General features: G+C 42.4%; 1 protein-coding gene across 2 annotated transcripts in view; it reads left to right on the top strand.

Annotated features, from left to right (window-relative positions):
* Positions 1–22991, top strand: part of WDR49 (WD repeat domain 49) — a 117938-nt gene that overhangs the window by 61535 nt on the left and 33412 nt on the right. For both annotated transcript variants that reach the window (XM_056565094.1, XM_056565093.1), the window contains one exon: positions 13848–14006. In XM_056565094.1, the coding sequence (XP_056421069.1) occupies positions 13848–14006 (159 nt within the window). The remainder of the gene's footprint in view (positions 1–13847; positions 14007–22991) is intronic.

Below are 22991 nucleotides of genomic sequence, written 5' to 3'. Positions count from 1 at the left end.
GGTAGTTTTGGCACCCAATATGCTAACTAGAACATACACTGTCAACAAGGTGGTTACCACTGCAATTAGGTAACCAACAAGGTGTTACCTCATTGCATACACTGCCAGCGGGGCATGAACATGAGCACTCTTCCCATTGGCATCTAAACAGTGGTGACTGACCCATTGAAAGTCTATGCCCTAATTAGCATACAAACTAATGGCACTAATTGCTAGGGAACAGGGGATGGGCTTCAGGAAACCAAAAAGGAAGAATCTGAAGAGAAGTAACTGCAGTTTGTTTAAACAAGGCAAAGTTACGGAGTTTGATTGTCGGATATGCATTCGTTGGGCCCACCAAAGGTAATGACTCTCTTGCCCTACAATAAGTTGTGTAAAACGTGTGAATGTTTATTTTAACCCCTTAACGACCACGGACGTATATTTACGTCCGTGGCCGGCTCCCGCGATATAACGAGCGGTGACCGTGTGTCATATCGGGTTGGTCTCGGCATGTAACTGAAGCAGGGACCCGGGGCTAGTAGCGTGCGGCAGGGATCGCAGTGCCGAACACTATTAACCCTTTAGATGCGGCGTTAACCCTTTAGCAGCGTCTAAAACAAAAGTAAAACCTTCCCGGCTGCTCAATAGGGCTGTTCGTGACCATCGCAGTGAAAATGCGGTATCCCGATCAGCTAGGACATGAGCGGAGGGTCACTCACCTTCCTCCGGCTTGTCCGATCGGCGATTAATTGCTCCAAGCCTGAGATTCAGGCTTGAGCAATCGACTGCCGATAACACTGCTAGGGCTTTGCAGTGAACAGTGCTGGCAATCAGTGTATGCAATGTTATAGCCCTCTATGGGGGCTATAACATTGAAAAAAAAAAGTAAAAAAATGTGATTTAACCCTTTCACTAATAAAAGTCCAAATGACCCCCCTTTTCCCATAAAAAAAAAAAAAACATGTAAATAAAAATGAATATAAACATATGTGGTATCGCCACGAACTATAAAAAATATCATTAATTAAACCGCACGGTCAATGGCGTACGCAAAAAAATTCCAAAGTCCAAAATAGCGTATTTTTGGTCACTTTTTATATAATGAAAAAATGAATAAAAAGCGATCAAAAAGTCCGATCAATACAAATATGGTACCGATAAAACCTTCAGATCACAATGCAAAAAATTAGCCCTCATACTGGCCCGTACGCAGAAAAATAAAAAAAGTTATAGGGGTCAGAAGATGACAATTTTAAATGTATAAGTTTTCCTGCATGTAATTATGATTTTTTCCAGAAGTACGACAAAATCAAACCTATATAAGTAGGGTATCATTTTAACCGTATGGACCTACAGAATAAAGATTAGTGCCATTTTACCGAAAAATGTACTGCGTAGAAATGGAAGCCCCCAAAAGTTACAAAATGGTGTTTTTTCTTCCACAATAATTTTTTTTTTCGTTTTGCCTTAGATTTTTCGGTAAAATGACTTATGTCACTGCAAAGTAGAATTGGTGGCGCAAGCATTTGATACGGTGCCACATAAAAGGTTGGTGCATAAAATGAGAAGGAAGGGGCTGGGGGAGAATGTGTGTAAGTGGGTAAGTAACTGGCTCAGTGATAGGAAACAGAGGGTGGTTATAATGGTACTTATTCTGATTGGGTGACTGATACTAGTGGGGTACCAGAGGGGTCAGTCATGGGTATATTTCTTAATGACCTTGTAGAGGGGTTGAATAGTAAAGTAGCAATCTTTGCAGATGATACTAAACTCTGTAAAGTGGTAAACACTATAGAGGACAGTGCACTGTTACAATGGATCTGGATAAGTTGGAAGTTTGGGCTGGGAAGTGGCAGATGAGGTTCAACACTGATAAATGTAAGGTAATGCACATGGGGAGGAAAATTCCGAGCTGGGATTATGTATTAAATGGGAGAACACTTGGGACGACTGACATGGAAAAGGACTTGGGAGTCTTAGTTAATAGTAAATTTAGCTGTAGTGACCAGTGAAGGGCAGCTGCTGCCAAGGCAAATAAAATCATGGGGGCAATCAATAGGGGCATACATGCCCACGACAAGGAAATAATTCTACCACTGTACAAATCCCTAGTCAGACCACACATGGAATACTGTGTACAGTACTGGGCACCAGTGTACAAGAAAGATATAGTGGAGCTGAAGAGGGTTCAAAGAAGGGCAACCAGGATAATATGGGCAATGGGAGGACTAGAGTACCCAGAAAGATTATCAGAATTAGGGTTATATAGTTTAGAAAAAAGAAGGCTTAGGGGAGACCTAATAACTATGTATAAATATATCAGGGGACAGTACAGAGATCTCTCCCATGATCTAGTTATACCCAGGACTGTATCTATAACAAGGGGGCATCCTCTAAGTCTAGAGGAAAGAAGGTTTCTACATCAGCACAGACGGGGGTTCTTTACTGTAAGAGCAGTGAGACTGTGGAATTCTCTGCCTGAGGAGGTGGTCATGGTGAACTCTGTAAAAGAATTCAAAAAGGGGTCTGGATGCATTTTTGGAGAATAATAACATCGCTGGTTATGTATACTAGATTAATAGGGACAGAACGTTGATCCAGGGATTTATTCTGATGCCATATTTGGAGTCAGGAAGGAATTTTTACCTCTAGTATGAGGGTTTCATGCCTTCCTCTGGATCAACTCAACTCAGTAGGGACTTATTAGGGGTATAGGTTGAACTTGATGGACTCTGGCCTTTTTTCAACCTTATGAACTATGTTACTATGTTAAAAAATAAGCCATCATATGGATTTTAAGGTGCAAAATTGAAAGGGTTATGATTTTTTTTAAAGGTAAGGAGGAAAAAACGAAAAGTACAAAAAACGGAACAACCCGTGGTCCTTAAAATACATTAGCCCAATATGGGGTTTTCTCTTTACTGAAACTTTGAGGTCCTAATATTGTGGCACAGCCTGTGCCCACCAGAGGAGCCTCAGGTGCTCTGGTGATCCAGTCTAACCCTACCTGAATGTATTCCTGTATGAGTAAAGTGGTAGACCCTTTCTCCTCTGCAGACTTCATCCTTAATTTTTTGTTATTCCTGAGTAGATATTATTAGCTGCTATGATGCCTCTCATATACTGTACATACACAGAAGAGGAGATCCTGCACCTCTTTGGGGGACATTTATCAAAGCATTTAGTAGGTTTTTTTTGCTTAAAATTTTGGCAAAAAAGTCACACGTGCGCCTACGCTCTTTTTTCTGTGACTTTTTGCATGTTCAGTGTCCTAAGCACAAAATAAAAATCTTGCTTACCAAAGCAAAAAGTGATTTTTGACTTGCAGTGGTCAGAGATTTATCAAGTGCGAAAGTCGCAAAAAAACTACTAAATTTACTCCAGCTCAGACATGGAGCAGAAAAAGCCACTGCCAAAGCAAAAAAAGAAAAAGTGCTTAAGTGAAAGAAATTTATCAACAGGCTGAAACCAGTTGATAAATACGTCGCACACAAGCAAAAAAACAGTAAGAAAAAAATAACTAAAAAAAGGAATACAAAAGCAAACATTGATAAATGTCCCCCTTTGTCTTTATGACTTGCCTTTGAAAGCAGGAACACGAAAGACACAACAGAGCAGCACTAGGTATTGTAAACTGTAAATCAAGCATGGGGTGAGATAGAGGAGTTACTAGAATTTTCAGCAGAGTCTTTCTCGGCCTCGGTCTCACTCTCGCTCCCCCTCTCCTCCTTCATAGACTTCTATGGGAAGCTGGACCAGTCAGTTACTGTTATAGTACTCAATGACTTTAGGTGGCAAACAAATAGTTTAATAAGTGAAGAAAAAGTTTTTTTCTGATAACATAATACCTATATAGTTACAATTGATTTATGCAAATATTATTGAAGGGTTAGTGACAAATCTGAAGACCACAGAGTCATTGGCCGGACAACTACTTTATTACTAAACCTATGAATAATGTTTCAGTACCCTCTCGCTACCTTTTTTTTAAAGTCAAGCGGGTAGCTACTAAAGCGTTTTTTCTTTAGATCATGGAATAAACCACCATTTTTTATTTAATCTGCTTGGTGTGCTGCATTTATTCTGCTATTCAGTTCTTTGCTTGCGTTTCCTCATTTTCATAATTTAAAATGTTTCTCTTTTTGACGTGCTGCTTCTATTTGGACTTTATACCTATGGACAATAATATGGACCTGTGCATTTTTATATCCATCTTTGGATAAATTAAAATAATTGACATTTTGATGAATTTGGAGGGCTAGGAATACTTACCGTATTTTTCGCCATATAAGACGCACTTTTTCTTCCCCAAAACTGGGGGGGGGGGGGAAAGTTGGTGCGTCTTATACGGCAAATACACATTGAACCCAAAACTATCTTTAGGAGTTGGTAACTATATCACTTTGTGAACTGTTCTAAATCACATGAGAACGGAGTGTACCGCACAAAAGTACACTATGTCGGTTTGCAATATATTGGGTTAGCGGTAGAACATAATTTACATGCTATTTTTTAACATCTTTTAATATATACTTTGTATTCAAATATCATACCTCCCCACAAGGGCCCTGTGGTAGGAGGCATTTATGTATTAGATTTGCATTATTTATTTTATGTCTCATTTGTAATATTTTATATCAATTTATATTAAATTTGTACATCGTTTAAAGTGAAGCACAGTCCGATTTATTTTTTCTGTAATTTCATCATCATGTACCATTTTATGGTATTAGTCTAGAGGCATTTGGTACCCCCCCTTTTACCCTTACACATTGAACCCTGTCCTATCGCGGCGGTCCCTGTGGCCATCAACGGCCGGTACCCGCGGCTAATACAGGACATCACCGATCACGGAGAGCGAGGATACCCGGCAGCAGAGACGCTTCGGAGCGACGGGGACACCCCAGGGACGCGGCGACAGCGATGGAGGGCGACATCCAGGGCAGCGGTGACGGGTCCGGAGCGGAGGGGACACGTGAGTATTACGTTCTATACCAGTGGTCTTCAACCTGCGGACCTCCAGATGTTGCAAAAACAGCCAACGGCTGTCCGGGCTTGCTGGGAGTTGTAGTTTTGCAACATCTGGTGGTCCGCAGGTTGAAGGTTCAGAATCTTTTTTTTTTCTAGATTTTCACCCTTTAAAATTGGGTGCGTCTTATATGCCGGAGCGTCTTATATGGCGAAAAATACGGTACACAGCTTCCTGTGTTCAGGTTTCCAAACTTTCTTCTTCCTCCTCTCACTCTCTGAACTTTGTAGTGGCTGCTCGAGCATTTAATGATGTTATAATTCAGTAAGTGGCTCGCATGTTTGCTTTACCCGTAATTGCAATATTCAGTCAAAGGTGCATTCTGGTTGTTTTTTTTTCTCAAGCAGCCGGTTTGCTCACTGGCACGATATCCGCTTCCTGCTTCCGAGCTTAATTAAATAAAGAACCTGGTCAAGTACATTCTAATTAATGGAACAGTCCTTCTACATTAATTATGATGATGCGGCACCGTAATGATTTGCATATTTCTTGCATATGCAGTGTATATGTTTCCACAATTAAACTGATATAATTAACTTCCTTGGCACTTATTAAAATGGATGAGATACTTCCATTTTTCTAAGGATTAACATAGACACTTTTATTACACTACTAGCAGCTCATTAAAATATTAAGATTATACAAGGAAGTAACATACTTATTTAAACAATTAACTTCTACTCAGTGTTTTGCTAGAGGTTAAATGTTATTTAATATGTTCGCTATATGTCTGCATCACCTACAGTTAACATCACTTTGTGTTATATAAAAAGAAGAAGGGCTCCTACTGGGTAGTGACACAAAAATAATAATAGTATTTTAATTTCAGATGAGTTATGACTTTTTCCTTAGCTTATTGGTGCAAAGAAGAAATAGGGAAAAAAATAATGAAACTAGAATGAATTTTTTTTAAATACATGTTTAAAAGATTAAAATAAAAATACATTTAATGGAAAATGTCATCCTGAGTTAAGCCTGGGGCATTAGTTTTTTATTGGAGTCACCTTGATAACACTGTGTTTTTTTTTTTTTTTAGTACCGTATTTTTTGCCCTATAGTACGCACCGGCATATAAGACGCACCCTATTTTAAAAGTCCAAAATCTAGAAAAAAAAGATTCTGAACCCAACAGTGATCTTCAACCTGCTGACCTCCAGATGTTGCAAAACTACAACTCCCAGCATGCCCGGACAGCCAACGGCTGGGAGTTGTAGTTTTGCAACATCTGGAGGTCCGCAGGATGAACATCACTGTTATAGGAGGTAGTACTCACGTGTCCCCGCCACTCCGGACCCGTCACTGTTCGTCACCGCTGCCCTGGATGTCGCTCTATCGCTGTCACCGCGTCCCTGTGGTGTCCCCAATGCTCCGGACATCTTCTTCCCTGGGATCCACGCGCTCCATCGCCGTCATCATGTCGCTATGCAGGCCACTCCTATTGGATGATGGGACGGGGTGCGCGACGACGTGATGACATTGAAGGAGAGCGCCGGCCATGCAGGGGATCCCGGCACGGAGCAGACACCGAGGAGGCAGGTAAGGTCCCTCCCGGTGTTCTTTAAGCTGTTCGGGACTCCGCGATTTCACTTCAGATGCGGCGGTCAGCTTTGATCGCCACGTCTGAAGGGTTAATACAGGGCATCACCGCGATCGGTGATGTCCTATATCAGCCGCGGGTCCCGGCCGTTGATGGCCGCAGGTATTCGCCGTATAAGACGCACCAACTTTCCCCCCCCCCCCAGGGGAAGAAAAAGTGCGTCTTATACGGCGAAAAATACGGTATTTGAAAAAGTTTATTATAAGATTAATATTATTCTTTATTTATTGTTACTACAATGAGATTCATTGGTAGATGTCAACTTACAGATCTTTTATGATGGTAGAACTTATCCCAGTGACCACATTCTGCACAGTGAATAACCATGTCTTTTTGAAAATCTTACTTCGATTTTGCTTTGCATGACAATACTAAAATAATAAAAATTAGGTTTATACCTAAAAAAAAAAAAAGAAATCAGGCGTATTAAATATAGTCTAGACATGCCTGAGGCACACCTAAATTGCTGTCAAAATTAAAGGGGTTCTCCGCCCCTAGACATCTTATCCCTTATCGAAAGGATAGGGGATAAGATGTCAGATCGCGGGGGTCCCACCGCTGGGGACCCCCGGGATCTCAGCTGCAGCATCCACCTGTTGCGGCTTCCGGCAGCGCTGGAGGCTCTTAACCTAACGCCTCACGACCACGGTGAAGGGAGATTGTGACGTCTCGACTCCGCCCCCGTGTGACATCACGCCCCGCCCCGTCAATGCAAGTCTATGGGAGGGGGCGTGATGGGGTGTGATGTCACATGGGGGCGGAGTCGAGACGTCACAATCTCACGTCACCGTGGTCGGGAGCCGAAGCCTCCAGCGTTTCCGGAAGCCGCAACAGGTGGATGCTGCAGCCGAGATCCCGGGGGTCCCCAGCGGCGGGACCCCCGCGATCTGACATCTTATCCCCAAAGGACCCCTTTTATGAAATAAAATAAATGTAATATTTGCAAATCGGGTTTTGGTCTATGTCAGTGAGACTATGTTCATACATGGTATTTTGGGTCATTTTTAAACCATAAAACTTCTGTTTCACAGATCAAAAAAGGGGTAAAAATACACTAAAAAGGACCAAAAGCTACTTGAAGTGACTTCTGGTATGGTTTCTTCAACCGCACAGCAGCCATTGTCTCCTCACAACTGCATTTATGGGATACTAATTGAATAACAGAAGGAGACCCCTCCCTCTGTCTAACCACCTAAATGCTCAGGTCATTATGGACTGCCGTATCTATGGGGTCAAATACATAGGATCAGAGTTAGCTCTGATCCGAACCGTTGCAGTCACACAATTTTAAATGCAATCTGCTACTAAAATGATTAACATGTATCTCTAAATCAGAAAAAAAAATCAGCTTCTATATAAAATAAAACATATAGCACTTTGAATGTAATTTGCATCTAAATATAGAAACATTTAATGAGATTGCAAATGATGAAGAAAAAAAATACTATTTGATCCACATTTTTTAGCAGATGATAATTAATTACCTTCAAACAAGAGTTAATTAGTATTAAATAAATATTCAATACAATTCACAATAAAATATGTGCGAACGGTAACAGATTTTCCAGTCACAAGGTTCCAGCTTTTATATTTTTAACAAGTAAAAGGAAATATAAATTGAATTTACACCAAGCTACCTCAGCAAAAACACTAAAAAAGGACACCGAACAATTCAAGGACAATTACGAGAAACAACAATCTGACCCAGGGGGTGTTCCAGAGTCTTATGAGAGTGAATAGTTTGCACATCATCTTATGTGTGATCTGAAGTACAGAAGTGTTTGCAGACTAGTTATTTTCATAACTATGCCTGTTGGATGGACAGCTGCTCAACTGACCGCTAGAAGCCATCATTCACCTAGTTACAGGCATACTGTGCCAATTGACCATGCATTGTATGTCTGTGGGTTTGAACGGGTGTTCCCATCTGGGACGTTTATGGCATATCCACATGAGGCTTTCTGGCCCCCTATGGCATGCTTGTGGCTGTCAGAGGTGACCTGGAAGCCGAAAACAAAGCCATCTGTTTTATGCAATTTGTGTAACTTCCATTGATTTTAATGGGAGCTGAATTTGCGTTCCAAATATTCAATGGTGCCATAAGTCACTGCTTACTCCACCTAGACTTTGTGCTTTTTTATGGGTTCACCTTTCTGAGCCAAAGGTTAAATGGGCACTGTCAGATACAAAAACTTTTGCTATATCGTTAAGCATGCAAAACCAATAGACTTTGCAATTGCTTTCATTAGAAAAATTTCAGTATTTCATACTGAAAAAGCCAGTCAAACAACTGCCCCCCTGCCTGCTTGGACACATATTAGTCCTGCTGTGTCCATGCATCATCCCCTATGTCATGGACACACTTCCTTGATTGATAGCTGTGAGCGCAGGGTTCTAAGCTGGAGGAAAAATCCTCCCACTGTCAGCTTGTGTCCTGCTACTGTCAGTGAGGACAAGCTGGGAGTTGTAGTTTTGCTAATGCTAGGGGAGATGTGAGCAGACAGCATACTGAGGGAGGGGACGGAGACCTGAACAGTGAGGCCACACCCCTCCCTTTGAGAGGAATTCAGACTAGTGAGCTAAATTAAAAGTGTAATAAAAAAATAAATAAAGGTGCAAGACACATAAAAATTACATGTACATGGTCAGGATTAGCTACTGAGTGATATATTTAAAAAAAAAATTTTGTTGGATCTGACGGGTACACTTTAACATCTATAATAGGTCATGGCAATGGCAACTGCACCTGCTCTTTCTCTGTTTAAGGAACAAGATAAGGGAGTAGAACAGTACTGGAAAACTAAGATTCTCCAACATTACCCCGTGACCCTATGAGTCAGCCTGTGACTGCTGTATGTGCAATTATATTGAATGTATCTTTAAAGAACAACCAAACACCTTTTTGTAGCATATATATATATATATATATCAATAATCATTTATTTTTTTTAAAGAGAGATTTGTGTGTGTAAGACTCACCGCAGACGACTGGAACTCAGGAGGCAGTAGATCTGCAATACCAGGGTGGTCTGGAGCAGGAGATGTAGTGGATCCGCTGGACCTGTGTGGCAGATGACGTGGGCCGTGCCAGGGAACGAAGTCTAAGGTGCCGCTGGTTTTCACCAGAGCCCGCCGCAAAGCAGGATGGGCTTGCGGCAGGCGGCACCCAGGTCGCTACCCCTGGCACGACTCAACCACACAGGCGGCTGAGGTGAAGCGTGGCACAGAAGGGACAAGGCAGGATGTAGTAGGGCAAGCAGAAGGTCTGGGCAGGCGGCACAGGAGCGTAGTCAGTAGAATAGCAGAAGGTCAATAGGCAGACGACTAGGAACACGGTCAGGTCACGGGATGCAAGGTCTGGTGCATGGTAAAGGAAAACGGAATACTGCTTTCTCTCAGGCACAAAGGCAAACAAAGATCCGGCAAGAGGGAGGAGCTAGAACTTATATGCGAGGTACAGGTGTCAAGTAATTACGGGCCCACTGGCCCTTTAAATTTCAAAGCCCCGGCGCATGCGCACCCTAGGAGGCGGTGGCACGTGCGCCGGAGCTGAGGAACAGAGGCAGGGGACAGAGGTGAGTGACGGGCTGGGACTCGCATGCGGGCACGTCCCGCAATGCGAGTCTCAGCCCCGCCGGCGGCTGACAAGGACGGGGAGATGTGCTCAGGGCCGGTATGTACAGCCGGAGCGCAGGGTATAACAGTGTGAATGTAGTGCAAATATTATCAAATCCTGACTGATCTATGTTTTTTAGATAGGCAAAAATAACAGACAATTGGATGGAAGAATAAGATTTTAGCAAAAAGCATATGACTTACTTCAGGAATATAGAAATATACACGTTAGACTGTGAACTTTATATTGTTATTGTTTTAATATGCTTTAACTAACAAGGTAGTGAAAGAGGGTGCAATTTTCATTAGTTGTCTAGGGTTTTGATAAAGTAATAATTGAGAATAGGATAGCAGTGATGGCTGCAGTAAAGAGTGCATCATAGGGACTGCTAGAGGCTTGGCTTAGTGGACATGGAGGGAGATTGCTGGCAGGAAACATCAGGTGTGCTAATATGTGCTCTTGGCATTGTAGGATCCACTTAATCCGAAAGTGGATTGTGCCCATGGTGGACCTGATCCAGAAGGGACATCCTATAACCTAGAAAACATTTCTATGTTAGGATTTCTTTTCAAAAAACTGTTACAAGTTTACTCTGTGGCCACCAATCTTCTGGACTCCTCTACAACAGATGTCGTTGACAGCAAATTGTTGTTTGTGCTCTCTGGTCTGCAACACGTGTTTGAGCTGGATGAGTGCATGACTGCTATGTCCCTCTCTGTCACACTGTCTATATCTGTTATCTGCTGTGTGCAGCTTATTTAGTGTATTCTATAACACGTAGCGTCGCACTGCTCTCCCCTGCCTCTGCCTGCTTGTAATAACTGACAGGGAGAAACTTATCACAAGCATGGCAAACAACCCAAAGTGACAAATCAACTAAACTACATAAGTCACACACAAAAATCTCACCATTATTGAGTAATAATAACCTATGCTGTACTATAGGCATAAAATATATGGGGGAGATTAATCATTCAATATAGACGTTATCTTCTGTCTATCATTGGCGCTGTGATGGCGCAGTCATGTAATATCAGCGACATTTGTGTGACTTTTGTAGTAGACGTTTCTAAGTTTTTGAGTAGCAGTACACCTATTTCCGATTTAGACATGCAGTGCACCCTTATTTATCATATGCGACTTTTAGAATAAGTCAAAAAAAATTGTGCAAACCCCAATTTCCAGGCGCTAAAGTACACGTACAAAACCTCGTAAGCTAGAGCTTTTCCTGCCCGTGCATAACGGCGGGGAATTCATGATCTACAGTACACACTTCTGATAAATTACACGCTGCAACGGAAAAAGTGAGACAGAAAAAATGGCGGTAAAATAAGAGTAGGGTACACTTTGAATGATAAATCTCCCCTATATCTTTATATATGTTGCCAAAATGCTTCTTTGATGTGTTTAAGTAGAAATCACTCTGTTTGAAATATTGTGGAGATTCCATTTAATTCCATATTCGCAGTTAACATTGACCAGTAGTTGTGTGATGTGGAGACATCATATAAACTACAAATCCCGTCATGTGTAATGTGTCACCACTATTGACAACTGCTTATCCCATGCAAGAAGAAACAACAGGGAGAATATCGCCAAATACACTGCTCAAAAAAATAAAGGGAACACTAAGATAATACATCCCAGATTGGAATGAATGATCTAATCGTATGAAATACTTTCGTCTTTACATAGTTGAATGATGCGACAACTAAATCACACAAAAATTATCAATGGAAATCAAATTTAGCAACTGCCAACTCCTGGACAGTCTGTGGTGCAATGTGGCATTGGTGGATGGAGACATGATGTCCCAGATGTGCTCAATCGGATTCAGTTCTGGGGAACGGGTGGGCCAGCCCAAAGCATCAATGCCTTCCTCTTGCAGGAACTGCTGACACACTCCAGCCACATGAGGTCTAGCATTGTCTTGCATTAGGAGGAACCCAGGGCCAACCGCACCAGCATATGATCTCACAAGGGGTCTGAGGATCTCATCTTGGTACCTAATGGCAGTCAGGCTACCTCTGGCAAGCACATGGAGGGCTGTGCGGCCCCCCAAAGAAATGCCACCCCACACCATTACTGACCCACTTCCAAACCGGTCATGCTGCAGGATGTTGCAGGCAGCAGAACGTTCTCCTCGGCATCTCCAGACTCTGTCACATGTGCTCAGTGTGAACTTGCTTTCATCTGTGAAGAGCACAGGGCGCCATCTTGGTGTTCTCTGGCAAATGCCAAACATCCTGCACGGTGTTGGGCTGTAAGCACAACCCCCACCTGTGGATGTCGGGCCCTCATGCTACCCTCATGGAGTCTGTTTCTGACCGTTTGAGTGGACACATGCACATTTGTGGCCTGCTGGAGGCCATTTTACAGGGCTCTAGCAGTGCTCCTCCTGCTCCTCCTTGCACAAAGGCAGAGGTAGCGGTCCTGCTGCTGGGTTGTTGCCTTCCTACTGCCTCCTCCACGTCTCCTGATGTAGTGGCCTGTCTCCTGGTAGTGCCTCCATGCTCTGGACACTAAGCTGACAGACACAGCAAACCTTCTTGCCACAGCTCACATTGATGTGCCATCCTGGATGAGCTGCACTACCTGAGCCACTTGTGTGGGTTGTAGACTCCGTCCCATGCTACCACTAGAGTGAAAGTACCGCCAGCATTCAAAAGTGACCAAAACATCAGCCAGGAGGCATAGGAACTGAGAAGTGGTCTGTGGTCGCCACCTGCAGAACCACTTCTTTATTGGGGGTGTCTTGCTAATTGCCTATAATTTCCACCTGTTGTCTGTTCCATTTGCACAACAGCATTTGAAATTGATTGTTAATCCGTGTTGCTTCCTGAGTGGACAGTGTGATTTCACAGAAGTGTGATTGACATTGTGTTGTTTAAAGGGGTACTCCGGTGTAAAACATTTTTTTTTTTAGGTCTTTATAAGTCAACTGGTGCCAGAAAGTTAAACAGATTTGTAAATGACTTCAGAGAAAATTCTGTTCTTTTTGAATTTCTTTTTTGTCTTGTCCACAGTGCTCTCTGCTGACACCTCTGTCCATGTCAGGAACTGTCCAGAGAAGCATAGGTTTGCAATGGGGATTTTCTCCTGCTCTGGACACTTCCTGATACGGACATCAGGTGTCAGCAGAGAGCACTGTGGACAAGACAAAAAAGAAATTAAAAAAGCAAATAATTTCCTCTGCAGCACACAGCTGCTAAAAAGTACAGTAAGGGTAACGATTTTTTAATAGAAGTAATTTACAAATCTGTTTAACTTTCTGACACCAGTTCATAACAAAAAAATAATAATAATAATTTATATATATATATATACATATATATATATATATATATATATATTTTCCACCAGAGTACCCCTTTAAGTGTTCCCTTTATTTTTTTGAGCAGTGTACATAGAATCTTAGCAAACATATTGAAAAGTTAATTTTTTTTTCCAATTTTGGAGCCATACAATTTAATTTATCCCTTTCAAATTTATTTCAGGCGGGAGCTCCGAAGCTAATCTGTAGGCTGTAAAGCAATACCCTATTGCAGAGAGTAGCACCAATAAAATCAGGTGATATCAGTTTATGGCTGTGAGTCAATCTGGAAATTATCTTTTTTATACAGACTCTCAGCTGCACAGTGCTGGAAAGAGAAGCGTCTCATCGTCATCCTCTGGAAGATATACACGTTCTTCGAGTGGCTTCTGGAACACGGACTCTGACAGCAATAATACTGTAACAAGATTGTTCTTCCTGGAGGCAAGAAAAAATATCTCCGCAACAGGTAGCGTTTATTTTCACACATTCACACAATACATATTGACTCTCGCTGAAGCTTTATCTTAAATATCTTCCCCGTGTCTCTGGAGCACCAGTGTAAAGGAGAAAATGAAAATTAAAATGACTTTTCTTTTTCTATCTAGTATATAGAATTTGACAGAGAAGCAGGTAAGAGTTTGTCAGGTTTTGTGCTATTCGTGACTCTGCAGTGGTAAGTGCATTCCTCTCCAGCTTCTACTGTATTTTTCGGCATATAAGACGCACCAAATTTTATAGGATAAAAATTTAGAAAATAAAGATTCTGAACCAAATACAACGTAAAGTATAGGACAGTGATCTTCAACCTGCGGACCTTCAGATGTTGCAAAACTTGGCTGTCCGGGCATGCTGGGAGTTGTAGTTTTGCAACATCTGGAGGTCCGCAGGTTGAAGACCACTGGCATAGGAGGTAGTACTCACGTGTCCCCGCCGCTCCGGACCCGTCACCGCTCGTCACCGCTGCCCTGGATGTCGCCCTCCATCGCTGTCGCCGCGTCCCCGGGGTGTCCCCTTCGCTCCGGAACGTCTCTGCTGCCCGGTATACTCGCTCTCCGTCGCCGCCATAACGTCGCTACACACGCCGCTCCTATTGGATGACGGGACGGCGTGCGTGACAGCGAAGGGGAGCGCCGGCTATTTAGGAGATCCCGGAACGGAGCAGACACCGAGGAGGCAGGTAAGGTCGCTCCCGGTGACCTGTAAGCTGTTCGGGACGCCGTGATTTCACCGCGGCGGTCCCGAACAGCCCGACTGAGCAGCCGGGTTAGTGTTATTTTCGCTTCAGACGCGGCGGTCAGCTTTGATCACCGCTTCTGAAGGGTTAAAGGGGTATTCCAGGAAAAAACTTTTTTATATATATATATATCAACTGGCTCCAGAAAGTTAAACAGATTTGTAAATTACTTCTATTAAAACATCTTAATCCTTTCAGTACTTTTGAGCTTCATAAGTTAAGGTTGTTCTTTTCTGTCTAAATCCTCTCTGATGACACCTGTCTCGGGACACGCCCAGTTTAGAAGAGGTTTGCTATGGGGATTTGCTTCTAAACTGGGCGTTTCCCGAGACAGGTGTCATCAGAGAGGATTTAGACAGAAAAGAACAACCTTAACTTCAGAAGCTCATAAGTACTGAAAGGATTAAGATTTTTTAATAGAAGTAATCTACAAATCTGTTTAACTTTCTGGAGCCAGTTGATATATATATAAAAAAAGTTTTTTCCTGGAATACCCCTTTAATACAGGGCATCACCACGATTGGTGATGTCCTGCATTAGCCGCGGGTCCCCGCCGTTGATGGCTGCGGGGACCGCCGCGATAGGTGTGTATTCGCCTTATAAGACGCACCAACTTCAACCCTCCCCCCCCCCCCAGATTTGGGGAAGACAAAGTCTTATACGGCGAAAAATACGGTATATACTTGCGGGTCGTTGCTGTACTGTAGAAAGGTGTGAGTAGATGTGGCTAGATATTCAATATTAATAGCCCTGGAGGCCCGAGGCTCATTGGATCAGGATGGAAGAATGAATAGGCTTTGATCTAGATCAGGGATAGCTGAAGACATGTTTGGAAGGCTCTGTCTGTCCAGTCCATCCCTTATTGTTGACACTTTTCAATTAGCTTCTAAATAACTGATGACCTATCTTCTCAGTTTGTGCAGTCTAGTCCATCAGTATCTCGCCAGACAAGCTTGATCAGAACATACTGTACAAACAAATAGCCTATAGTGCAAATGGAAAGTAGAAAGTTTAAAGGGGTACTCCAGTGGAAAACAATGTATTTTTAAATCAACTGGTGTCAGAAAGTTAATCAGATTTGTAATTTAAAATCTTAATCCTTCCAGTACTTATCAGCTGCTGTATGCTCCAGAGGAAGTTCTTTTCTTTTTGAATTTCTTTTCTGTCTGACCACAGTGCTCTCTGCTGACACCTCTGTCCATGTCAGGAACTGTCCAGAGCAGGAGAGGTTTGTTATGGGGAATTGCTTCTTCTCTGGACAGTTCCCAACATGGACAGAGGTGTCAGCAGAGAGCACTGTGGTCAGATAGAAAAGAAGTTAAAAAAGAAAAGAATTTCCTGTGTACTGGAAGGATTAAGATTTTTAAATAGAAGAAATTTACAAATATGTTTAACTTTCTGGCACCAGTTGATTAAAAAAAAAAAAAGGTTTTCCACTGAAGTACCCCTTTAAGTTTGGGCCTAAGAGGAGAATTTCCACACTGGAATCTGGCACAAAGATTCCGCTACAGCAGAGCTCTGTTGAATTCTATGGGATTCTCCGTGTGGAATTTCTGTGCTAGATGTTTCCAACTTGGAAATTCCATTTTCCGTGCCCTCTATGAGACAGTGCATTCCTGTGCAGTCCCAGCACCAGCATACTATGCCAGCGCCCCACAGTGTCCGGAATGTCCGCGCGGAGATTCTCTGTGCGGACATTCCATCGGCTGAACATAGCTTAAGAGTACCTGTCATTTCAGGTCGCTTTACAGGAGCTGTAGTGTGTGTACATGAGGAATATCACTATTTCTGGCCATTATATAGCTTATATATGGCATTTTCACAGATTTCGGTTTTGCAAGATTAATTTCTAGCTTATGCTGAAGGGCCGATTTTTTTCTTTGTGATGAAGCAAATAAAGTAAGTTAAAGGGTACCTTTCATCAAAAAAACTTTTGATATCTTATAGATTAAAGGAGTAGTCCAGTGGTGATTCAGTGGTGAGCAACTTATCCCCTATCCTAAGGATAGGGGATAAGTTGCAGATCGCGGGGGGTCCGACCCCTGGGGCCCCCCGCGATCTCCTGTACGGAGCCCCGACAGCCCGCTGGAAGGGGGCGTGTCGACCTCCGGCCGAGGCGGCGGCCGACACGCCCCCTCAATACAACTCTATGGCAGAGCCGAAGCGCTGCCTTCGGCAATCTCCGGCTCTGCCATAGAGATGTATTGAGGGGGCGTGTCGGCCGCCGCCTCGTGCGGGGGTCGACACCCGCTATCTCGGCGGAGAGCCGGGGCCCTGTACAGAGAGATCGCAGGGGGCCCCAGCGGTCGGACCCCCCGCGATCTCAAACTTATCCCCTATCCTTAGGATAGGGAATAAGTTTTTCACCACTGGACTACTCCTTTAATGTATGCAGAATAACTTTCCAATTGCATTTTATTAAAAAATATGCTTCTTTCTATTTAATTTTCCACTTTGAAAAAATGACCACTAGAGGTCTCCCTACCAGTCCTGGCTGCAAGCCTTTTTGATAGATTTCAGACTCATGCTGGAGTCCTAAATCTCAGATTGCAGCTGAGACACAGACAAGCTCAGCACTGCTCCCTGCCAGGGAGCAGGGCTGAGCTTGTCTCTGTCCCGGCTGCAGTCTGAGATTTAGGACTCCAGCATGAGTCTGAAATCTATAAAAAAAGAGGACTAGTAGAGAGACCCCTAGTGGTCATTTTTTCAAAGTGGAAAATTAAATAGAAAGAAGCATATTTTTTAATGACATGCTATTGGAAAGTTATTCTGCATACATTAATCTATAATGTATCAAAAGTTTTTTTGATGAAAGGTATCCTTTAACTTTACAACTAGCTTCCATTTTCCCCTGGTTTCATAATTGAAAAACTCTGAGAGTGCATTCCTGCATCTCCTTGTTTTATGGATACTCGTTCTATGGCTTACTTGAGAACAAAAGGGGAATATTCCTGACTTTTTATGTACAGACTGTGCCGGATTTGGTGAAAAAATGGTGCAAAACATGTTGCCTTGTTTGCAACTTGTAAGACAATTTTTTAAAGACTTGGGAAAAAGTGGTACAGCTTGAATTACGCAAAACTTTCTAAGGCTATGCTTCCACTTGTGTTTTTTTTTTTTTTTTTTTTTTAAACGCTGTGGCCAGATGTTAGCTGCAAGTCAATAGGAGACTGCAAAATGCCAGATCAACTTGGCGTTTTTCAGTTTGGTGTTTCTTTAATCTTTTTGGCGTTTTTCAGCTATTTTTGGCTCCTTGGCAGTTTTTCAAAAACGACCTCTTGTTAAGACTTTGGCGTTTTCCTCCCATTGAAGTCTATGGGAGTGAAAAAATGGCAAGAAAAATGAAGAAGTTTTTATTAATTTTTAAACAGTGACCAATTTATGTGGGTGGGCAGGGACTTAAAAATGTAGCTGACAATAATAAAAACATAGAAAGGGCATATTTAAATTTTGTAAAACTTTTTATTATTAATGTATTTTAATAATGTGTTTAATAAAGTGTCCACTGCACTGTATTCTGCAGCTAATCACAACTCTCTTTGGAAAATATGAATAGGTGTATATATACAGCAGTGCAGGGGAGCAGAGAAGAGGGGCCGCCCGCATCTACACATTTTTCAGGATGACACGCGCTCTGTTTATTAATGCAGGTACTACAGCTCCCAGCTTGAAGCAGTGTGCTTCATGTTGGGAGCAGTAGTACCTGCAGTTAAGGACAGATCACAGCAGGTTGTCACTCCTGACACCCGCTGCAATTGTCCTTCATCCTTCTGATGTGTGGAGCGGCTTTCTCCTGCCCTCCGCATCTCTGCACTATACTCCGGACCGCCAGTGATGTGAATATAAATTCACATCACTGATTAATATTTCCTGCTGAGAGCTGTGATTGGCTGCCACCATCCAGCCAATCACCACTCCGGTCAGAGAATAGGAATCAGTGATGTGAATTTCTATTCATATCACTGGCTGGCCAGGAGTACATAGAAGATGCGAGCGCTGTATAAAGCTGCTCAACATCTCTACAATCACATCGGGTGTCAGAAGTGACACCCGAGGCAATCTGTCTATTAGTACAGGTACTACTACTCCCAGCATGGAACAACTACCTAAAAAATGAGAAAAATAAAGAAAAAAAAGTAAAAAAAAAAATTAAAAAAACACACACACAGTTTAGGTCCCTGCCTGCCCACATAAATTGGTCCCTGTTTAAATTTTTTTTTAAATGACATTATAAAAAATAAAAATGTAGTTAAATAAAAAAATTTTTCTATCCCTACGGCATCCTTTATTTTTATTTTTTTATTTTTTTTGGTACCCAACAAATTTTGAATAAACGCCAAAGGGGCCAAAAATGCAATTTACACTCAATAGCAAAAACACCAGAAAAAAATGCCAAAACGCAGGGAAAATAAGTGGCAGTTTTTCTGGCATTTTTTGTAAAAAATAAAAATAAAAAAAAAAACGCCAGTAAAAAAACTTAGTGGAAACCTAGCCTAAAGTCTACTAAAAAAAAGAAAAGAAAAAACTTTAACTAAAATACCTCAGAGATGCTGTAGACTAAGCACGCAGTGTAAACTGCACCAGATTTTCAGTCAAAGACACTTTTGAAATACCGTATGTCCCCCAAAGTCCTTTCCTAGTTGATAGTTGATAGTAGACTTGCATGGTTCTAGAAGATTTTGCCAGTCAGAAATTTTGTGAATTCTATCGAGGTACCCCTGTGTATAAGGGATGTGACCCATGATGTGCTTTCTCATTAAAGGGGTACTCCAGTGAAAAACAATTTTTTTTTTAATCAACTGGTGCCAGAAAGTTAAACAGATTTGTAAATTGCTTCTATTTAAAAATCGTAATCCTTCCAGTACTTATCAGCTGCTGTATGCTCCAGAGGAAGTTCTTTTCTTTTTGAATTTCTTTTCTGTCTGACCACAGTGTTCTCTGCTGACACCTCTGTCTGTGTCAGGAGCTGTCGAGAGCAGGAGAAAATCCCCATAGCAAACCTACCCTGCTCTGGACAGTTTCTGACATGGAACAGAGGTGTCAGCAGAGAGCACCGAGATCAGACAGAAAAGAAATCCAAGAAGAAAATAACTTCCTGTGATGCATACAGCAGCTGATAAGTACTGAAGGATTAAGATTTTTAAATAGAAGAAATTTACAAATCTGTTATAAAACTGAGTAAAAAATAAAAAATCCCACTGGAGTACCCCTTTAAGGGGATTTGGCCTAGGGTCTTGGTGGGGTTGAGAAGGTGGAGGGGAGCTAATCTCATTTCTACACAATGAAGGTCTATGCAATACACCGATATGAATCTGGACCTTGGGACCAATTTTCTCTCTGGTTTCTCCCAATCTTTAGAGAGCCCTTTTTCCAGGACAGGATGCTCTGGCAGATTTTTTATTCTTGTGAAGAAATTAAAATAATTGTTCTTTCGTAAAATGTAGGGATTCCTTTTTGGTTGCCACCTTCTCTTTCACAGCTTTAATAAGCTTAGAAGATTTGGACTGATTGAAGATATAGCAATCATCTATGTCGCCATCGGAGGAAGACTCTGAGGATAATTCTCCTTCTAATCTGCCAGAGCTATTGTCAGAAGATGAGGCAGATGAAGGAGATCTTTTTCTTTTGCACTTTTCAGAATGCGAGATGCAAGAATTTCCTCAAAAGTATGCGATAACTAATCTTTAAACCATTAGAAAACGTTGTTTTTTTTGCTTCAGACTGAAGAGCAGAATCACCCTGAAATGCAACATACACTACATACATTCTCAAAATCGTCTTCTCTCTGGCTTTATGGCTGGACATCTAAGATAAAACACAGAGAGCGCTAGCGTTCAGAACTAAATGTTCCCAATGCTGTGTTCACGCTGCGGGGGTCGGCCACACCCCTTTGTGACGTCACAGCCACACCCCCTCCATGCAAGTCAATAGGAGGAGGTGGGTGACGGCCGCCATGCCCCCTCCCATAGACTTGCATTGAGGGGGCGTGGCCATGGCATCACGAGTGACGTGGTCGACATCCGCAGCGTGAATACAGCGTTCGGAACACTTAGTTCTGAACACTGGCCAGTGTAGTACCCCTTTAATGCAGTTAGGAAGCCTTGGGCAGAAGGAGAGGGATTCTGCCCATACTTTGGCCTCCTGGTGAGTTCTGCTGAAGACAGAGCCACGTATGCGTGTACTTTGCTGCCAACCTGGCATCTCCCAAATCTGGTTGGAGTGTAATGATGTGACATCACTGTTACAGTTTTATTCATATTGCAAAGCCCTAGTGACCTCTTATTGTATCATGAGATGCTGGAAGCTGCAGTCCACTAGCAAACTTGTGGCAACACTGGACTTTGAAACATAGACACACTTAGCACCCCTGACATGTTGCACTCTTCAGAGCGTCGTAAAAAGTCTGGACAAATGGCCATTAGCTCAGACCTCTTAGGACCGCTTTGATAAACGAAAAATTTCAGGAGGGCCAAGTGTATCAATGTTTTTAAGTAGAAACTCTATGGGATAGCCTAGTACAGTCAGAACCGCCTTTAGGGAGTATCTGCCCCCTCTTTACCAACAGCTGTAAAAAGACCTGGCAGCAGGTGCCTTTATATATTTGTTTTGGCCCGGGCACCTGACCTGAACCATCAGTACTGCCCTGATGGCAGCCCTGAGCATAGGGCAACAGCACTTGGCTATCTTTCTGGGGTCCTATAGAGAAGTTATAGACAAGCAGTGGGCATATGTCACCGCTTTTTGGCTCTGGTCGGATACTTGGGTCTCTATACATGAGAAATAGGCATACCCCCTGTGATCAGACACTTATAGGTTATTTAGGGAAGCTGCCAGAGATGGCTAAATACAGTTCAAAGGCTCCTATAGAGAAGGAATGGAATGGTGATGCACATGCACGTTCCACCACTCCATTCACATGGGAGACTTGGGTCTGAGGATAGGAAATAACTTTTAAACGTGGAACAACCCCTTTCACGCAGCCATATTAAACCTCGTAGGGCTTGAAAGGGCTCCACTTTTAATGAATGGGGTTTTAATGGGGTACTCCACTCCCCAGCGTTCGCAACACTTAGTTCTGAACGGTGGGTACGGGCTTCAGGGGTCGCCACCCCCCACCTCATGATGTCATGCCCCCCCTCATGATGTCACACCCCACCCCCTCAATGCAAGTCTATGGGAGGGGGCGTGATGTACGTCACGCCCCCTCCCATAGACTTGCATTGAGGGGGCGAGGCGTAATGTCACAAAGGGGGTGTGGCGACCACCAAAGCCCACACCCCCCAGCGTTCTGAACTAAATGTTCCGAATGCTGGGGAGTGGAGTACCCCTTTAACCATACTTCTGTATGTATTTGATCTTATATGGAGAAATAATGATGTTTTTCTTCTGTCACATCCAAAAAATGTGGGCACGCCCCCCTGGATTCTGTTTTCACAGGTATTCTCACCTGAAACATTTGCTTTGATTTTAAGGGGAAAATATCCAAAGTATTTCACCAAAAGGAAAGCTGCACACCAGTAGACTGGGAACACAAAATGGCCCTGCCTTGTTTATTAGGCCTTAGTGAGGAACAAATACGAATAACCCTTTTTTTTTTAAATCATATTTAGCAAATAGATCATAGTAGTGAACCAGATAGATGAATAGTCAATGTTACCTAATATACCTCTTACTGGATAAAATACTACAGGCATACTGTAAGAAGAGAAAAATGATAGCAAGTATACAGCAATTAATAGGCAATGTGGGGATTCTATGACCATGTGATACCGCGGCTCTTTAAAAGCACAACTTTATTTTTTACCTAATTTTGTTATTAAAATAAATAAATAAATGATATCCTTAGCTTCGAATACTTTTGCTTTGAAATGGTTCACTTTGAAGAGTGCGGTATTAATTACACGGATTCATGTCAGAGGTACTTTTAAGATCTTTTCTTTTTTTTTTTAAGATCTGAAATAATGAAGACCTTTTTTTCTTAACTTGCTACAGTCGCTGTGGTTTCAAGTAGAGAGCGCAGCGGTGTACAATGATCTCACCGGCATAACCTAATCTCATTTATACAGACCTGGCTGAGCAACTTTTACTTCATATGTGTATAATTGGTAGATTTAAAGAAATTCCGGTGTGATATTTGTAAGCATGTCAAGCCCTCACTGTGCAACAATATGGTGTCTTGGAGGAAATAACAGAAATGGAGGAAAACATATTATAAAG

The sequence above is a fragment of the Hyla sarda genome, chromosome 3 (genome assembly GCF_029499605.1).
Source record: "Hyla sarda isolate aHylSar1 chromosome 3, aHylSar1.hap1, whole genome shotgun sequence".
Classification (NCBI taxonomy): domain Eukaryota; kingdom Metazoa; phylum Chordata; class Amphibia; order Anura; family Hylidae; genus Hyla; species Hyla sarda.
This window is presented reverse-complemented; position numbering and strand designations above follow the sequence as displayed.